At 35.5% G+C, this 17,102-nt stretch overlaps 1 protein-coding gene across 3 annotated transcripts in view; it reads right to left on the minus strand.

The window, feature by feature from the left end:
* Positions 1–367: 367 nt before the first annotated feature.
* Ttc8 (tetratricopeptide repeat domain 8) overlaps positions 368–17,102 on the minus strand; it is a 48,843-nt gene continuing 32,108 nt past the window's right edge. For 2 of the 3 annotated variants that reach the window (XM_058577762.1, XM_058577763.1), the window contains 7 exons: positions 16,147–16,257; positions 12,648–12,731; positions 7,600–7,739; positions 5,940–6,114; positions 5,519–5,641; positions 2,987–3,070; positions 368–1,014 (listed from right to left, as the gene is read on the minus strand). In XM_058577762.1, coding sequence (XP_058433745.1) covers positions 898–1,014; positions 2,987–3,070; positions 5,519–5,641; positions 5,940–6,114; positions 7,600–7,739; positions 12,648–12,731; positions 16,147–16,257 — 834 coding nt within the window. In that variant the 3' untranslated portion in view covers positions 368–897. The remainder of the gene's footprint in view (positions 1,015–2,986; positions 3,071–5,518; positions 5,642–5,939; positions 6,115–7,599; positions 7,740–12,647; positions 12,732–16,146; positions 16,258–17,102) is intronic. The other variant, XM_046440695.2, reaches the window with a different exon arrangement.

Genomic DNA, 17,102 nt, shown 5'->3' on the forward strand with positions numbered 1-17,102 from the left:
CTGCAAATATAAGTGATTTAACACATTTCCTCATGTGAACACTTTAATGAGATTTCCACTAAATAAGGCTGAGAAAAGTTCCAGCACTTTCCTAGAACTTCATAATACTGTGGTAGTGGGATATAGCCTTTCCTGGGATTGAATACAGGTGGGACTCCTAGTATTATGACTCTTATTTCTAATCCTGATAGTCTTATCTTAATATGGTATCCCATATATATATAGCCTTTTAGGAAAAAACAAAATTAGTGGCACATCATTTAAATAAGACTTTAAATACTGACTTTCTATATAAGATTATCTGAACTTTTGAAAAATTTGTTTCATCTGAGATGAATAAAATGAAAACTCATGGAAAATGACAAAATTTTGGTGTTTTATATACTGATTTATTTTAAAGCATAATATATATGTACAATACATATCACAAAGTACCTGATAAAAAATAGTTTGAAATACAATTTTAAGCTCCAAATAAAGTCTCTACTTAGGCTAAATACACATCTTATTAACCATAAAAGTATAGTTTTAAAGGCAGATTTCAGACCACTTAAGCCATACAATGGCTAATCCTTAAGGACTTTAAAAATGTATATTTATAAAAATTTGAGGAAATGCATCAAATTGTTTGGAAATATATAATCATTTACCATATAATGCATTATAACTAGAAATGCTTAAATCTGATAATTTATAATATTACCTTACAAAATTATTATTATAAAGTATTCATTATACATTCTGGAATAAACTCTGGTCAAAGTCTGCGACTCTTATTTCAAATACAGCCTTCACTAGGCCTGTATAATTTATATTATATTACAGATACATACATACATAGTACTTTTTCCCCGTGTGTAATGTCTCTTCATAAAAATATATTTGGGCTAAGAACAATCAGAGCATAGCAAAATGCTGCTTTAATTGTTTAATTAAATGTTGTGTATCCACATGATCAGGAAATGCTGCTTCAGACTTCTGAGCAGCAATATAACTTCTCTGTAGATCTCCAATCTGTAAAAAAATGCCATAAGAAGAGCAGTATGAGACCAGAAAAATAAAATAAATAAATATGGAAGGGAAAAAAAAAAAAAAGACATCCTGTCTGCATGCTGTAGAAACTCAAAGGGTCCTTAATAGCAAATTACTCACATATGCCACTTAAAGTTTAGAACTCTCTCACCTGGATTATAATTCCATTTTGAGGAATTTGAGAAAGATAAAATAACCAATTATATAAATAATTTATGCTCCATTACAGCTATCTAGTTATGAATTCAGAAACCCTTGTTCCTTTCCCTGTCATTGATAGTACTATAAACATAAAATGACATTCGTATGCCCAAACAAACAGTTTTATACAGCTAAGGAAAACTATAATGTACCACAAATACATATTTTCATTAGGGTATTATCTTTTAAATAGGAAATTCAAGTAAAAATTATTATATTTAAGACTTAATAATATGCCTCTGAGAGGTTTTAAATAGTGCTAACAATAATATTGGCAAGATGTATGGTTTTAAAAGTTTACAAAAAAGAAAAAAGTTCAGTTTCAATAAAGTCTGTTAAAGTCCAGCCCAAAGAAAAACACAAAAATATGCTACTGGAATTTGTCTCAATGTATCGTGATTCATGTATTCACCTCTAAAAAGACAACTTTTGGATATATGCACATGAAAAATCTAGATAGTTCAACTCTGGAAGTTTTGGGGGTAACATATATATGTATTAAAAAGGAATTGTTTCCTTTTAAAAATCATAACATTTCTTTCTAATATACCATTTTCTCTTACAGAAATATGGTCTTCTGTTTAAAGAAACACCTTGAGATGTGAATTATTATAATGCGCTGATATTCCCGAAAGCGAATAATCAAGTGTTCTCTGTGGCTTAATTAAGCAGCAGCACAGTGCAGTGAAATACCTGGGCACCACTGGAGCTGGGTGTGAATCTGAAACCTGCCACCTCATGTGACTGGGGGTAGGAGGCTCTTAACCTCCATGAGGCTTGGGCTGCATTAGAACATAAGCTTCATAGGATAAATTTACTTGCTACATCCTCTACTTCAATGACAGGGCCTGATACATAACAGAGGCTTTAATAAGTGAAACATCAATTGCATGAGAAAATGAGTAAGTAAGGATACTGCACATAGGGGATGGGAGAATTTGAGAATTGTATGTAAAGCACCTTGAACAGTGGCTGGTAAACTTATCAATCACTCAAAACATTTCAACACATCAACAATAGCTTATTCTATTTTCAAAACAGAAATGAGTGTGCATGGCTTCATATTTATATTATTAAAAAAACAACATATTTTTACATCTTTGGTCAATAAAGACTTTTATTTACATCACAAACATTTTTATCCATTTCCTCATTCTCAAGACTGATTTATCTTCCATGTTAAAGGAGAGTTTTCAAGTAATAGGTAAGATATGCCTTTTGTTGGTTTTCATTTTATTAAAAATGGTGCATAATTTCTTTTAGCTTTTGGAATTCACTGCAACACAGCTGCATTCCCCATATTGTCCATAATTAATATCTCTAATTTCACTAATATTCCTAATTTTATAGCAATCATATCAGGACTTGGTGGCAATATGATTTACAAATAATAAAAAGGAATTCCTTGCTGTAAAAGCCTTCTACAAATACCTCCCAAACTAAGAATTATTATGGTATTTCTTCAATGATTAAATATTAAATTTTAAAGCATAAAAGATTTTATGCTTTAAAAAGCAATGCTTTAAAAAGCAATTTATAATGGTGTTTAGTCAATATCCAAAGAAAAATTAAAGCTTATTAAGTGAAGATGTTTGTGTATATAAATAAGAACTTAAAAAATTCATTTCTTCCAAACTGAAAAATCAACCTTCTGTTCAGGAACATAAGGTTATAATTTTCTTGTTTATTGTAATTTTTTTAAACCTAAAGACAAGAAATATTGTATAATATAATAAATTAATAAAGAGACTACCTTATCAGATATTGTTGCAAAATTAAAATGGGGTTCATACATATGAGGTGCTAAAGTTGACGCAGTTTGCAAAAGTGCCCTTGCCTGTGGAAAAAAAGAAAGAAAAAAAGGCATATAAGCATACAGCAGTTCTGTATCTGTGATTTCTATTGGTAAAAGAAGCCTTTACTGGGATAGGACCTTAATAAACACGGTGCTGGAGAAACACAGATGTCATTCCTCATGAAATACAGAGACTTATATTGAAATATAATTAACTACTGATGTCACACCAAAATTATGTTAACAGTAAACATTTTAAGAGAGAAAATAAGAGAACTGAAAATTTAGAGCAGATTTAAACCTATTTGAGAACCACTGTCTCATACCATTTCCATTTCAGTTTGACATACAACTTAAAATGTAATCTCAAGGCTTTAAAAAGTCTTCTCAATCCAGGTTTTGTTGGTGGTAACTGATTTAACAGGCTCCAAGTATCTGTACCCTAAGGCAATAACAACAACAAAAAGACCAAGAATCATAATGAATTTCAAAGCCCACAGCCTTGTGCTGGATGACAGTGAGTGAGCCTTTATGGTGCTGCTAACAAGTTTTCTAGCAATGAAAAATGATAAGCTTTCTGTTCTCTAAAGTATGCAAAACACAAGATTCACATTTTTTGTCCCTTACAGAATCACATATTGCAGAGAGCACGGAGTGGCACATGATGCTCATACATGCATCGTTAAGACTATAACCCGCTCAGTGACACTCCAACTTGTAGCTAAATCCAAAACCCATATCCATGATCTGCCAACAAATTCATGTATTTTTTTAAATGGAAAATAAGAGGATATCAGTTCACATAGGGTGCTGGATAGTAATTCTCTAAATAATGAAGTGGGGTTAGTATAAAATCTTTTACCAGAACATTTCAAATTAATTGTATCCTTGAGAAACTACAGTAAGTAGGAGGGAAAGACAATGACCAAGATGGGGGCAGAGACAATCACAGGAAGTACTTGCCTAACATGAACATGGGCCAAGTTCCAATAGAAAGCGTACCACTTGAGAATAATGCTTATAAAATACAAATCCAACTTGTTTATTTTGGGAGCATTTATGAAATAATGCTTCAGTCCTTGGTATTTTTGTCATTGTGCTCCGAAGAGCAGGTTTGTGTCCCATGTTTACAGCTCATCATGGCTGTGACCTGAGTAAAGTTACTTACACTCAAATCTCTATGTCCTCCTCTCTAAAGTGGCAGAGTAAGATTTACCCTTAATAACCATGAATATTGTAGGAGTATATTTTGCATTGTAAACTTTTTTATATATGTAAATAATAGTTCAACTGATTAAGCACAGATCACGTGCTCAAATCCACCCACCACTGTGCCAAGTGCTTTACATGCATGATTTAATCATCACAGAAACACCTTTGGGTAGGCATTATTATTACTCTACTTTTAAAGATCATCCATTTGTTTCACAAACACTGACTAAGCACACGACAGGTGCTGGGCATTTCCTAATGCTGAGAACACACCAGTGACTCGTCAGATAGGGTTCCTCTTTCATGCAGCTGACCGTCTACATTCTACATGTAAAGTAGGACAGTATCTGGTGCAATGAGAAGCACTGTGAAGTAAAAAATGAAAAGTAGGAAATATTCTAGCCCCCGAGGGTTCCTTTCGATGGTGTTTGAGATGGTCTTTCTAAGGAGGTGGCATTTAAGACCTGAGTGACAAAAAGAAATGTCACTGTAAGACCTAAGGGAAGAACATTCCAGAGGCCCTAAAAGAAGACAGAGCATTGCAAATCTGCAGAACATCGAGGCAGCCAACATGCCTGGAAGTTAGTGGAAAAGGAGAGGCCAAGGACATGGTCTGAGAGAAGGCAGAGGCCAGTTTATGTGGAGTCTCACAGGTTCAGATTAGCAAGCCAGATTTTTTTTTCCAAATTCAGGAGAAATAACTGGAGAATCTTATGCAAAAAAAGTAGTAATAAAATAATATTGTTTAATAAAAAATCATGTGGGCTGTTCTGACGAGGATGAATCATAGGGTACATTTACTTGCTGATGTAAGTGGGGGAAAAGACCAGCCAGGAGGCTCTTGTAGTTGTCCTGGCAAGAGATGGTAGTAGGGTGGGGAACAGAAGCCAGGTTCAGGATGGGACTTTTAGGCAGGACTGACAGGACCTGCTGAATATGATGTGGGTGTGAGGGGGCACAAGGAAGAAAAGAGGTGTCAAGGTTGGCTCCCAGGATTCGGGCAGGAACAGCTAGATGGTGGGTCAGGGTGGTGAATTGTGGAACAGTTCACTAACACAGGGAATACCATGAAGGGACATGTTGTCCTAATAAAATGAAATGTTCTATTTTGGACTCAGAAAGGAAGTAACTTGCCCAGGGTCACACAGCTAATACATGAGAGAGCTGAAATTCAAATCCAGGCCTACCAGACTCTAGAATTCATTTTAAAATTACATAACAATAGTTACAAATGATGGCTGTTCTGTGAAGAAAGCAGACTGACTGCCTCTCCCTGACCTGTTCAACATGGCCCTTCCGCATCTCCAGCACAGCCAGGTTGTTGTAGGCCTCAGCATGGTTGTTGTTGTTGACCAGAGCCAGCCTGAAGCACTGATGGGCCAAATTCGTATCACCTATTCCCTGGAAAGAGAAGCACACGTTCACAAGTCTGAGTACACATGCTTCCTCTTGCCACCTTCTCCCTTCCTTCCTCTATAAATCTTCCCCAAGACACAGAAAAAGCAACACACACTGATCATAGGGGTCATATGTGAATTCTGTGTAAGTAGAAAATGAGCTACAGTGACTCCCAGAAATCTCTCAGATTCTACATGAGACCATCATCACACTTAGATTTATAATAAACACCTGAAAATTTCTTCAAACTAATTCATGCCTACACTTTTTATTACAGAAATTGTATCAAAAGACAACCTACCACAGCTATATGTCCCAAGTTGTACCAGACGTCAGCTGTCTCTTCTTCATTTTCAGCCAAAGAAAGGGCACGTTCAAATGAGGTCAGAGTCATATCATACTGCTGGGCATAGAAGCAGCACAGCCCCAGATTGTTAAAAAGCTGGCAATTGTAAACGCCCATCTGCAGGAGTCGCCTTTTCAAACAGTACAAAGAAAAGTTGTGTCACACCAAATTTATCAATGCTAAGACTTCTTTTACAAAGTTAGAAATGAATTAACCTTATAACTAGTAATACCCCCGCAAAGATTAGAAATGAAAGGTATTATTGTAAGTGAAAAATAATGTTTAAAACAAATATAAAAGCATAGCTTTCATAATAGTTAAAACTACTTCTCTCTATATATTTTTCCCCAAAAGCTTTGTTAGAGAACAAAAATAAGAAATAAATAGCCACATAAAGTAAAACCCACACAGCTTTATAGAGCCTTGTTGCCCACCAGCATTCACAAGACCTTCTAATCTAATTTGGAGACTATATTTTACCTCTAAGTTTTCAGTGTTGCATCCTATTTTTGGCCATCTGTATTTCATGGTTAAACTGGGCTCACTGACTTCCACTGAGGAAGCCATGACCATCAACAGACCACTACATTATCCACTTAGCTTTTCCACCGCAATTCAAGAACCCCATTTTGACTCTAGGCATTAAAAATCCTAAGTGAGAAAGGACAAGAAAATTCAAAGAAGCAAATGAACATCCAGTCCAGCTGCCCTGAGAAACCCATGACCCATTTTGAGGGTAGGGAGTAGGGTGAGCTGCACATGCACCGTGCAGCATGCGTATATTTTATGTTCTCAACATGTATTTGGAAAGAATCTTTGGCAGCTGCCAGTCATCTCTCCTTCATATTACCCAAGGGCTAAAGTCATAATTTAAAAATGAATTGTAGGCTGTGCACAGTGGCACATGCCCATAATCCCAGTGGCTCGGGAGACTGAGGCAGGAGGAAATCATGAATTCAAAGCCAGCCTCAGCAACTTAGTGAGGCCCTAAGCAACTCATCAAGACTCTGTCTCTAAATAAAAAATATAAAAATGGACTGGGGGTGTGGCTCAGTGGTTAAGTGCCCCTGAGTTCAATCCCTGGCACACATACACAAAAGAATTTTAGATGTCACATGTAGGATAAAATAAGTATTAACTCAAAAGAGAACCAGTAGCATATTTTACTTAGACTTTGAAAAAAAAAATACTTGAAAAACAAATTGATAACATTTCACAAGCAGATGATTCTGTTTCAGGTCCTCATCAAGGTTCAGAACACGGAATCCACTGTTCCTTGCAAATTTCTTCACTGTTTAACTCTCCGTATCTTTGTGATTCAGTGGTATTCACGGATGCAGTGATGATGAGAAGCATTTTAAGTAACTTAAATGCTATTGTTTGTTGATGAAATGGCTAACTTATACAGAGAGTCAAAAACACAATCATCTGGGTACGTTTCTTCAAAGTGCCAACATCTGAGCATTTTCAAATTATCAATTGTCCCTTTAATGCTCATAAAGCATCTGAGTAATGGAATTTTTAGATTCATATACACATTATAGTTCATTTATCTTCATTACTGTTTTGCCAATATTTCATGAAAGTAGTTCTACAGATTGAATGTAAAGCATACCTGTAAAACCGAAGAGCTATTTCTGGTTGATCAGAATAAAAGTGGTTGCTTCCAATGCATGCAATGGCTTCCATGTGAGTATTATCTTGTTTTAAAACCTCTTTGTAGTATTCAGCTGCTGATGAACCATTGTTCATTTCCTGCTCAAGACAGAAGAGCAATAATGTATTAATATTGGACAAGAAATTTTTTGTCTCACCAATTTAAGTTTATTCATTCGGCAAACGTTTACTGAGAGTGTGTCATGTGCTAGACTCTATTCTAGGCCCTAGGGACATGACAGGAATAAAAAGATCAAGTCGGGCTGAGGTTGTGGCTCAGTAGTAGAGTGCTCGCCTAGCATGTGAGAGGTCCTGGATTCAATCCTCAGCACCACATAAACATACATACATAAATAAATAAATAAATAAATAAATAAAGGTATTGTTTCAAGCTACAACTAAAAAATAAAATATAAAAAAAACAGATGAAGTCACTGTCCTTAAGGAGTTTACAGCTGGTGGAGAAGACAAACAAATGGATATATAATGTCAGGTGAGGATGAATGATATGAGGAAAAACAAAACAGGGCAGGACTGAGGGAGGAAGGGAGGGAGGGAAGGAGGGAGGGTCGCGCTTCAGAAGGGTGATCATCTTGAAGGAGGGGCTATTTGAACAGAGACCTAACGAAGTGAGGGTTCGGACCTGAGCACACCTGGGCGAAGCTCACTCAGGCAGAGAAACTAGCAAATATATGCTGCAGAGAGGGAAGCACTTAGAAAAACCACACAAATGTAGTGAGGCTGGAAAGAGGGAGAGTAGCACAGGAGACTGAAGAGGCTGTCAGGGCCTTTGTCAGGCATGGGAGGAGCTTCAGATGTTTTTCCTTCTAAATTGAGAGAAAGTTATTAGAGAATTAAAAGCAGAGGAGTGACATAATCATACTGTATTCACATTTTAAAGAATAATTCGCTTGGTAAGCACAGGACAAACCCAAATAGGGAAGAGCAGCAGTAAAGAGACCAAGAATTCAGGAAAGAAACAATGGCAACCCGAAGTTCAGAAATACATACACAATTAAAGCTGAAGCCACCTTCTACAGTTTTTATATATGCTTTCTAAATACTGATAATCATAAATGCATTTATTATTATTATTAGAATCATCATCATCATCATCATCATTTGTGAGATGGGGCCCAGGCTGGGCTGAGCTAATCTAGCATTATCAATGAATGCTACATATCTCAAATCCACTCTCAAGGTCTAGTTCAGGTTCCACACCCTTCATTAAGATTCATTACGCTGTGCCCTCACTGCACAGGGCTCTCTTCTGCCTCTCAACTTACATGACATTTATCATGACTTATGCACTTAAATTCTTATTAGGATTCAATTTTTTTGTGAGAATTTAATCATATTTTATTAAATCTAAGTGACTCCACCAATTCTAAGCAGCACTATACAATGCTTCTTTAAACATAAGAATTTTTATTTGATACCCATTTTGACATTTTATTTGATACTCAGATGTAAACTGTATCCCCATATCATTCTTTTGCCTTCTTTATATGAAGTAGATATGCAAAGTAAGTTGGACATAGTATTTCCTCATGTTCAGAGTCAGTCTTCTGACTCCCTTTCTGATCTGGTCATCCAGGCCCAGGATTTTCCACACAGTGTCTCACATTGGCAATACAGCTTTTCTTTCTTTTTTAAATTTTATTTTTACTGATGATTAATAATTGTGTGTTTATATGGGGTACAATGTGATCCTTTGATACGTGTATACATTATGGAATGTACAAATCAGGCTAATTAACATATATGCATCATCTCATATACTCCTCATTTCTTTGGGCAGAGAACATTTACAAGCTACTCGCAACATTTCTTAAAAGTGTGCTCCACTATGTTCCCAAGATTTTCTTCCAGGCTATGGACCCTCATTTTGCTGTGCTGATGCCTGTGCTTTCTTGATCTTACCAGCAGGTGTCAACAAGAGCTTTCAAGCAACAAGTAGAAACAATTACCACGTTCACCAATTACCACGTTCACTATCTAAAGCACGATGCTGCCAAGAATAACTACCAAGTTTCCATATAAGCAGACTGTGACAACTACATGACAACTGCCACTTGGCCACAAACCATTAGAAGATGCTACCTACTCTAAGAGGCACCCCAATCTCAGAAATGTCAAAATGTAGAAAACATACGTTTTTTAGAATCTATAAAATTTGATAATTTCTTTGCAACCAAGACCACGTGGTGTACCTTTCCTTAGTGCTAAATTTAGTGCTTCTAGATACTGGAAAATTAGTAAATCATAATTAAACAACTTCTAAAATTGTCTGAATTTCTCACGTTTCCACAATAACAGAGGTTCTCAAACTTTTTGATCTTAAGATCCCTTCAAAGTCTTAAAAGTTGCTAAGAATCCCAAAGTTTTGTTTATGAAGGTTATATTTGAAAATATTTATTAATTCATTCCATATAATATGTAATAAAACTATTAATATTCTTACAAAAATAATGGACTCTCCTGAATGGAGAAGGTTTGTAGGTTGTCCAATCACGTCTCCATACATGATAGATTTGTCCAGCTGAGAGAGACTATTAAGTCCTTTGGTCAGAGATCTAATGCCACTCTGCCAATTCTGTTTTTATCAATAATAAAGTCAATGAATAAAGTTAACACCAAGAGTGAAAAAACAAGCTGCATATTAGAATGTATCAAATGATTCTGTTTATGGCTAAAACCTGTATAAACTGTATGTGTGCCTTTATATAAAGAAATAATTTTTCACTCTCAATGAAGTTAATGGTTTGTCTTCTATTTGTTTAAATCTCGTGGCTATCCCTCAGTTGGTTCTCAATTTGGAGGACTGATGGGCACAGAAATTAATTTATGTAATTTCAAGGAATTTTAGATTTGAAATTAGCAACTTCACATGTAGTTTTTCAATTAAGTTTTATAAACATAAAATAATTTGCCTATGCTAAATAAATTTAAACACTACAAAAGGGTACAAAATTAAAAGAAGTCCAAATACTAGTTGACAGAAGCTGTTAATCGTTTCTTGAGTATCCTTCAAGAAATTTTGTTCATATAAAGACACATACAAAATCATTCTGTAGATTCCAATACACAGTTTAAATTAGTGTCGTGGCACTCTTTCTATATCAAAACATAGAAATTCACTTTATTACATTTTATATGAAGTAGATATTCTGTACAGTACTCCATCAATACATACACCATAATTTATTTAACCAGTCCCCTTTTGATGAACCTTAGTTTATTTCCATTTCCCTTTAGAATACTTACATACTTGACTGATGGACAAAAATTAGTTTACGCAATTAATATTCTATAAAATCATTTGTATATATCTTTGTGTGCCTGTATGAAAAGACTCTTAAACAAAATTCCTGGAAGTAAAATTGCCCATGCACATTTTAAAGTGTCATGGCAATTGCAAACAGCCTCCTAATGGGCTGTATCAAAGTACACTCCCACCAGCAATGCTCATGTGTAGAGCCTGTTCTCCACACCCTTGATACCACAGAAGTTCCTCATCTCTGCCAACCCAATTAAGCGAAATACAGCATATCACTGTTGTTTTAGTCTTTATTTCTTTAATTACGACAGAGGTTAGAAATTGAACACATCAGATATTTCTTTTTCTATGAGTTTCCAATTTACTTCCTTTGCCCGTTTTCTATGCTATCCTATCTTTTATCTTTTTATCAGTGGCATTTTATGCAGATATAACAGAATACCACTGACTGGTAATTTTAATGAACAGAAATTTATTTGGCTCTTGATTCTGCAAGCTGAGAAGTCCCAAATCAAGGCTCCACATCTGGTGAGGGCTTTCTTGCTGCATTATAACATGGCAGAAGGCATCACATGGGGCAGCACGGAGTGGTGGGGACCAGGCAGTCAGACAAAGGCCAAACTCATTCTTTTATCAGGAACCCACTTACAATAATAGCAATTAATCCATTCTTGAGGACATCCCTCTTTGCCTAGTCACCTCTTAAAAGCCCCACCTCTCCACTGTTGCATGGGATTGTTTCTAACAAATAAACTTTGGGGGGACACATTCAAACCTACAGTAGTACATGAGGGGGTTGAGTAAGAAACTGCCTGGATCTGGAGGCAGACATATGGCTCAAGGATCCCTGGGCACCAACTTTGCTTTCTCATTCCAGGTGACACGAACCCGTGCTGATATTGTCTTTAGTTCAAAAACCAGAAAAGCCCTGTCTTCATAAACACACATGGATCATACATGGATCAATTAAGTTCCTCCAGATGGATATCATCAAGCTGTAAGTATAAAAAGCTATCGGTGTGGTCAAAATGCAGCTAGAAGGGCTGGGGGCATAGTTTAGTGGTACTGTACTTGCCTAGCATGTGTGAAGTCCTGAGTTTGATCCCCAGCACCACAGGGGTGGGGGTGTGCAGGGTACATTGGGGGAGCTGGAGCTTGGCTGTTGTCTCATCTCTGGGAGGTGATTTCTTATCTCTAGGAAGGCTGACAAGAAAACAAAAGCCTATGGAAAAGCCACAAGATATATTGATCCAAAACTTCTCTGAGGAAGCATCTACTTTCCATAGTGTTTACATTCTTGATTAAATAAGCATATATGAGGGCATGTGTATGGACATTTGTTTATATGCGTGTGAGATTTGTAAAAAGGTAAAATAAAACCAAAGTTTGGCTTTATTTAAATTTTTGTTTTTGCTATTTAGTAAACTTAACTTTTATTTTCTCAAACTTATCAGTCTCTCCTATTAAGTCTTTCTGATTGTCATGTTTAAAAAAACTCCCTCATTCCAACTTATACAAATAATGCATCTGTTTTTTCTTTTGGAACTTTCACAGTTTCACTTTTTGAAATTTTAACTTTTTCTTTCTGTTGTTTGTTTTGTTTCGTTTTGTTGTTGTTGTTGTTTGTTTGTTGGTTGGTTGGTACTGGGGATTGAATCCAGGAGTACCCTATCACTGAATTACATTCCTAATCCTTTTTCAAATTTATTTAAAATTTTTTAACTCACTAAGTTGCCCAGGATGGGCAGGAGCTTAAGATTTCTTGCATCAGCCTCCCAAATTGCTGGGATTACACCCACACACCACAGCACCTAGAAGTAGTAATGGATTTTTTTAGTAAAAGAAATCATTACTCATCCACTGTAATTTTAAACTATTTAATAATCCAATAATCCACCTGGCTTCATAGGCAATATTTATCACATCTTTAATTTTCACATGTATGAATAAATACAGACTATTTTTGTCCATTAACTTATTCCTGTATCAGAATTGTTTAAATTACACTAGATTTCATTAATGTAGATTTAAAAATAACATTTTTAAGTATGTAAATGTTACTTCAAGTAAATGAGAAACTTAATACAATCTCAGTGGTTTTCTAGCAGTTATTTTTGAACCAATTCACAAAACACTATCTATCTATACTTAGGTCTTAATTATTTAAAGTGAAACTGCAAATAAGGAAATAAGTGTTGCTCTGCTTCTCAAACTCTGTTATGCCTCAGAATCCCCCTAATGAGCCTGTTAAAAATACAAACAAACACCTGAGTCTCACTTTCCAGGACTTCTGATTAGTAGGAAGAGGATGGGTTGTACTTCTTACACATTCCCAGGGTAATTTTCACCACAGTGAAGTTCAGAAAGCCACCAGAATAACCTTTTAAGAATTAGGTTTCTAATCTCAAACCCCTTTCAATAAAGAACAACTAAAATAAGGGCTAGTCTCTCAAACAAAATGCCTCAAGAAAAATTAAAACCACCAAAAAACAATTTAGCAAAGAGAAATCAATTTTTAACAGTATCTGTACAAAACAAGCAGTGAACCGAAGGCAGTACAACATGTTCATTTTAAAACAGGCAACATTTAAAAGATATAATACCAACATGAAAGTGGTAAATAAAAAAGAAGTGAACATAACGGAAGAGAATTCCCTCCAGAGAATAGCAAGATGCACATAATAAAAGTCCCTAAAGGCACATGCAGTGTAGGTCACAAGACTACGGAACAAACTCCACTAATTAACTCTAAATCCATCCTCATGTAAGAGAAAACAATCTGCTGGAAATCTGCCTTTGGTGTAGTCAGCTTCAGCAGAAAGGAAATGAATTGTGCACATCCAAGGGAAAATACTGCACCCAACTATTTCACATCTGTGCTTAGCCCTTGATCACCCTACCTACAGGACAACATATTGTCCCTGCAGTTAGGATGCTTCCCTTTCTAATTCCTTTTTCCTGAAGTTTAAACTCAACTCAGAACAGCAAAAGAAAGAGGCAGCTGATAAAGACTGCCCCAGAGCCACTCCCTATCCCAGCCATAGCAACAGTCACTATGTCAGGCTTGGGAGAAATTCTTCTGAACAGCAACCACATGTTAAAGATGCAATTGTCCTGAAGCCCTTTCTGCTAGCACTCACTTTCTAAAAAGCAAGGTGTGAAAAAGGACTGAGAAGTACAAAAGGCAAAGCCAAAAGGTCCAAGGGTGCCAATGGCATCGGGAAATCACCAATGAAAGCAGCATGAATTTCACTGATTTCGAAAACTGATTCCATTTTATATCTTTTCTAAGCTTCTTGGCCAAAGCTTTGTTCATATTCAATTTAGGGTCACAATAAGTAAACAAAAATATTGATACAAGTATTTATATTGATTGATCCAAATCTTCTATGTATCTATCAAAATTATATCTATCAAAATTATACTTCAAAAGGAAAATACATTTTATAGGTAATTAAAAACAATATTTTTCATTTAAAAAGTAAAATACACAATCATGGAAAATTTGGAAAGTATAAAAAAGAAATAAATGTCAATCCTACACTATGACCCAGATATACCAACTATTACAACCTACAACTCTTTTTCAGCAAAATTTTAAAATCTCATACCTAGCATTTTCAAGAAATGTAAAGAGAACTGAGGTGCATCTGTTCAGTATTGTACTGGAAGTTCTAAGCATAATGATATATTTTTAAAAGCAATAAGAATAACTGAAGAAACAAAACTATATTTGCACACAATGATTAGTTTATTTACTTAGAATATCAAAGAGAATCTATGGACAAGGTCATAAAATTTAAATAGTAGAATCAAATCAACTTTTACATTCCTACTCACCAGAAATAATCAAATAGAAACTATAAGAGAAAAAAATAGGGACTCCATTCACAGTTATACCTGGGAATACACCTGTACAGAAAAGCCCTGAATCTGCTCTGCTATTCTTGGAAAGGCTCATGCCTGGGAACTCACTTGGTTCCCTACATCAGTATAAACTTTCTCCAAATAACATGAGCAGTTTGCTACACCTAAACTCTTGTATAAGCAGTGTGGTTTTTGCTGAATACCTGTTTACTTGTGGGAGTCTGGAACTCTGGTACTTGGTAGGCAGAAGTGTCTAAAAGATCAGCACCCAACAGTGACATCGTATACTGAGTCTCTTGTGTGCTTCCCTGCCATACAACACTTCTCGAGTTATCACAGCTTACTAGAAGAGGTGTGACCTGTGTGACTCCACTGGGAGACTCTTAGAAGCTGGTAACCAGTCATCCTCTGAACTTTGCCCCATCAATTTTCCCTTTTACTGATTTTGCTTTTGTATTCTTTTGTTCTAGTAAATCATAGCTGTGAATATAATTGTTTGCTGAGTCCTGGGAACCCTAGTAAATCATTGAATCTCAGTGTGGTTTGGGGGACCCCCGCAACAGCCTCTTTCAAGGGATAATTACAAAAACTTCCTGAAAAAAAAATACCAATGCTTGAGAAAGGAAGAAAGGCAATGCATCTGCTCGGCCTCCACATATTCAAAGTAATTCTAGTCAACAAGCCTATAAGGTATTTTTATTGTTCTTGTAAGTCAACCTTAAAACCAGTATTGTCTAGCAAAGAGTCAAAAATAACCAACTGTGAAGAAGAAAAACAAGGTGGTAGAATTTACCAATCTGATTTCAAGAATTAGGATAAAGCTGTAATAATTAGGTAGCAGGGAAGATAACTAAGTGAAACTTACCATAGAATAAGACAAATGACTTTAAAATTTATAACAATAAGGAAAAGTACAAAGACACTTCTGATAAAGATGAACCCTACCAGATGGTCAGTATCATACAGATATAAAAATTAAGCTGATATCATATTGGTACAAAGATGGACAAACAGGCTAAAGGAAAAGAGTAGAAAGACCCAATGTACCCCATCATAAATGGGAAAACATTATATTTGAGGTTACAGATTTTGGGGAAAGATTGATAAATGAGGTGTGGCAACAGGTCCACAAGGAAAATAATTTAAATCAGTATCATGTACCATTCTCTATACTCTTCTGTGAATCTGAAATGCCTCATAATAAAAACAGCTTGACTAAATGCATACACTAAAATCTCTTATTCTACCAGTGAATCACAGGCCAACAATCAAAATTTTATAAACTGTTCTTCTTAACCCCTATTTAGTTAGTACATAACCTCAATTTTATATCAACCTTTAAAATACTACGAACCTTACCTCATAGATCCTGGCAATTCCACAAAGCAGGCTTACTTCTCCTGGAAACTTATCTAAGCCTTGTTTGAAAAGATTTAAAGCAGTCACAGGTTGATCCAATGAGATGTAAACCTAAAATCCAGATACATTTCAATAAAAGAATCAGCTCTTAAAATAAGAGTATTTGTATAGCAAGTTTATAATTATTCATTAGTGACAACTTATTTTCTAGATATTAAGTAAAAAAATTTTCATAAATATGTAGAATTTCCAATAATGACAGCTTTATCTCCACATGTTGTACATAAAACATTCATTCATTCATTTCTCCACCAAATACTAATTATAGGCTTACTGTTGTCACAGGGACTGAGCAGTAACTAGACAGGAAAGGATCCAGGGGAGATCCTTCTAATAGAACAGACACGGGCATGGTCATAAGCTGGCATTAGGAACTAATTAGGAGGCTGAAGTTAAAGATGCGAGAGAAGGAGCGGATGACCCATGAAGCAAGGCCTGAGGAGTCAACAGTAGAGAGGGTGGTTTTTGAGAAGACCCTTCCAAAGTAGAAGGAGACAGGTTTGTGAGGCATGGGGTGAGGGGGTTGAGTAAGTTAGCACTTGAGGGTGTCCACTTATTAGCAATTAGACTTAATAGGAATTTCTAAAATAGAAAATTATGTTTTTTATGTATAGAAACATAATATTTTAATACTTGTCTTCATGATTTTATATCCAGTTTTTCTGAATGGTTAGGCTGTGCTTTGAACAAGGCCTAAAACTATTCATAATGTTTATTACTAAAGCATGAGTAGAGGGATGGATATGAATGAAAACTGTAAAATTTTTATCTTATAAACTTCTGAATGGATTTTTAAAATATGATAAGCAATACAATTAATATACTAATATAAAATATTTGATGAGATCTATTTTGAGGCAGGGTTTTGCTAAATTGCCCAGGCTAGCCTCAAATTT

The sequence above is a fragment of the Marmota monax genome, unplaced genomic scaffold (assembly GCF_021218885.2).
Source record: "Marmota monax isolate L192 unplaced genomic scaffold, Marmota_monax_Labrador192_F-V1.1 WCK01_AAM20220418_F8-fsc00017, whole genome shotgun sequence".
In the NCBI taxonomy this organism is placed as follows: domain Eukaryota; kingdom Metazoa; phylum Chordata; class Mammalia; order Rodentia; family Sciuridae; genus Marmota; species Marmota monax.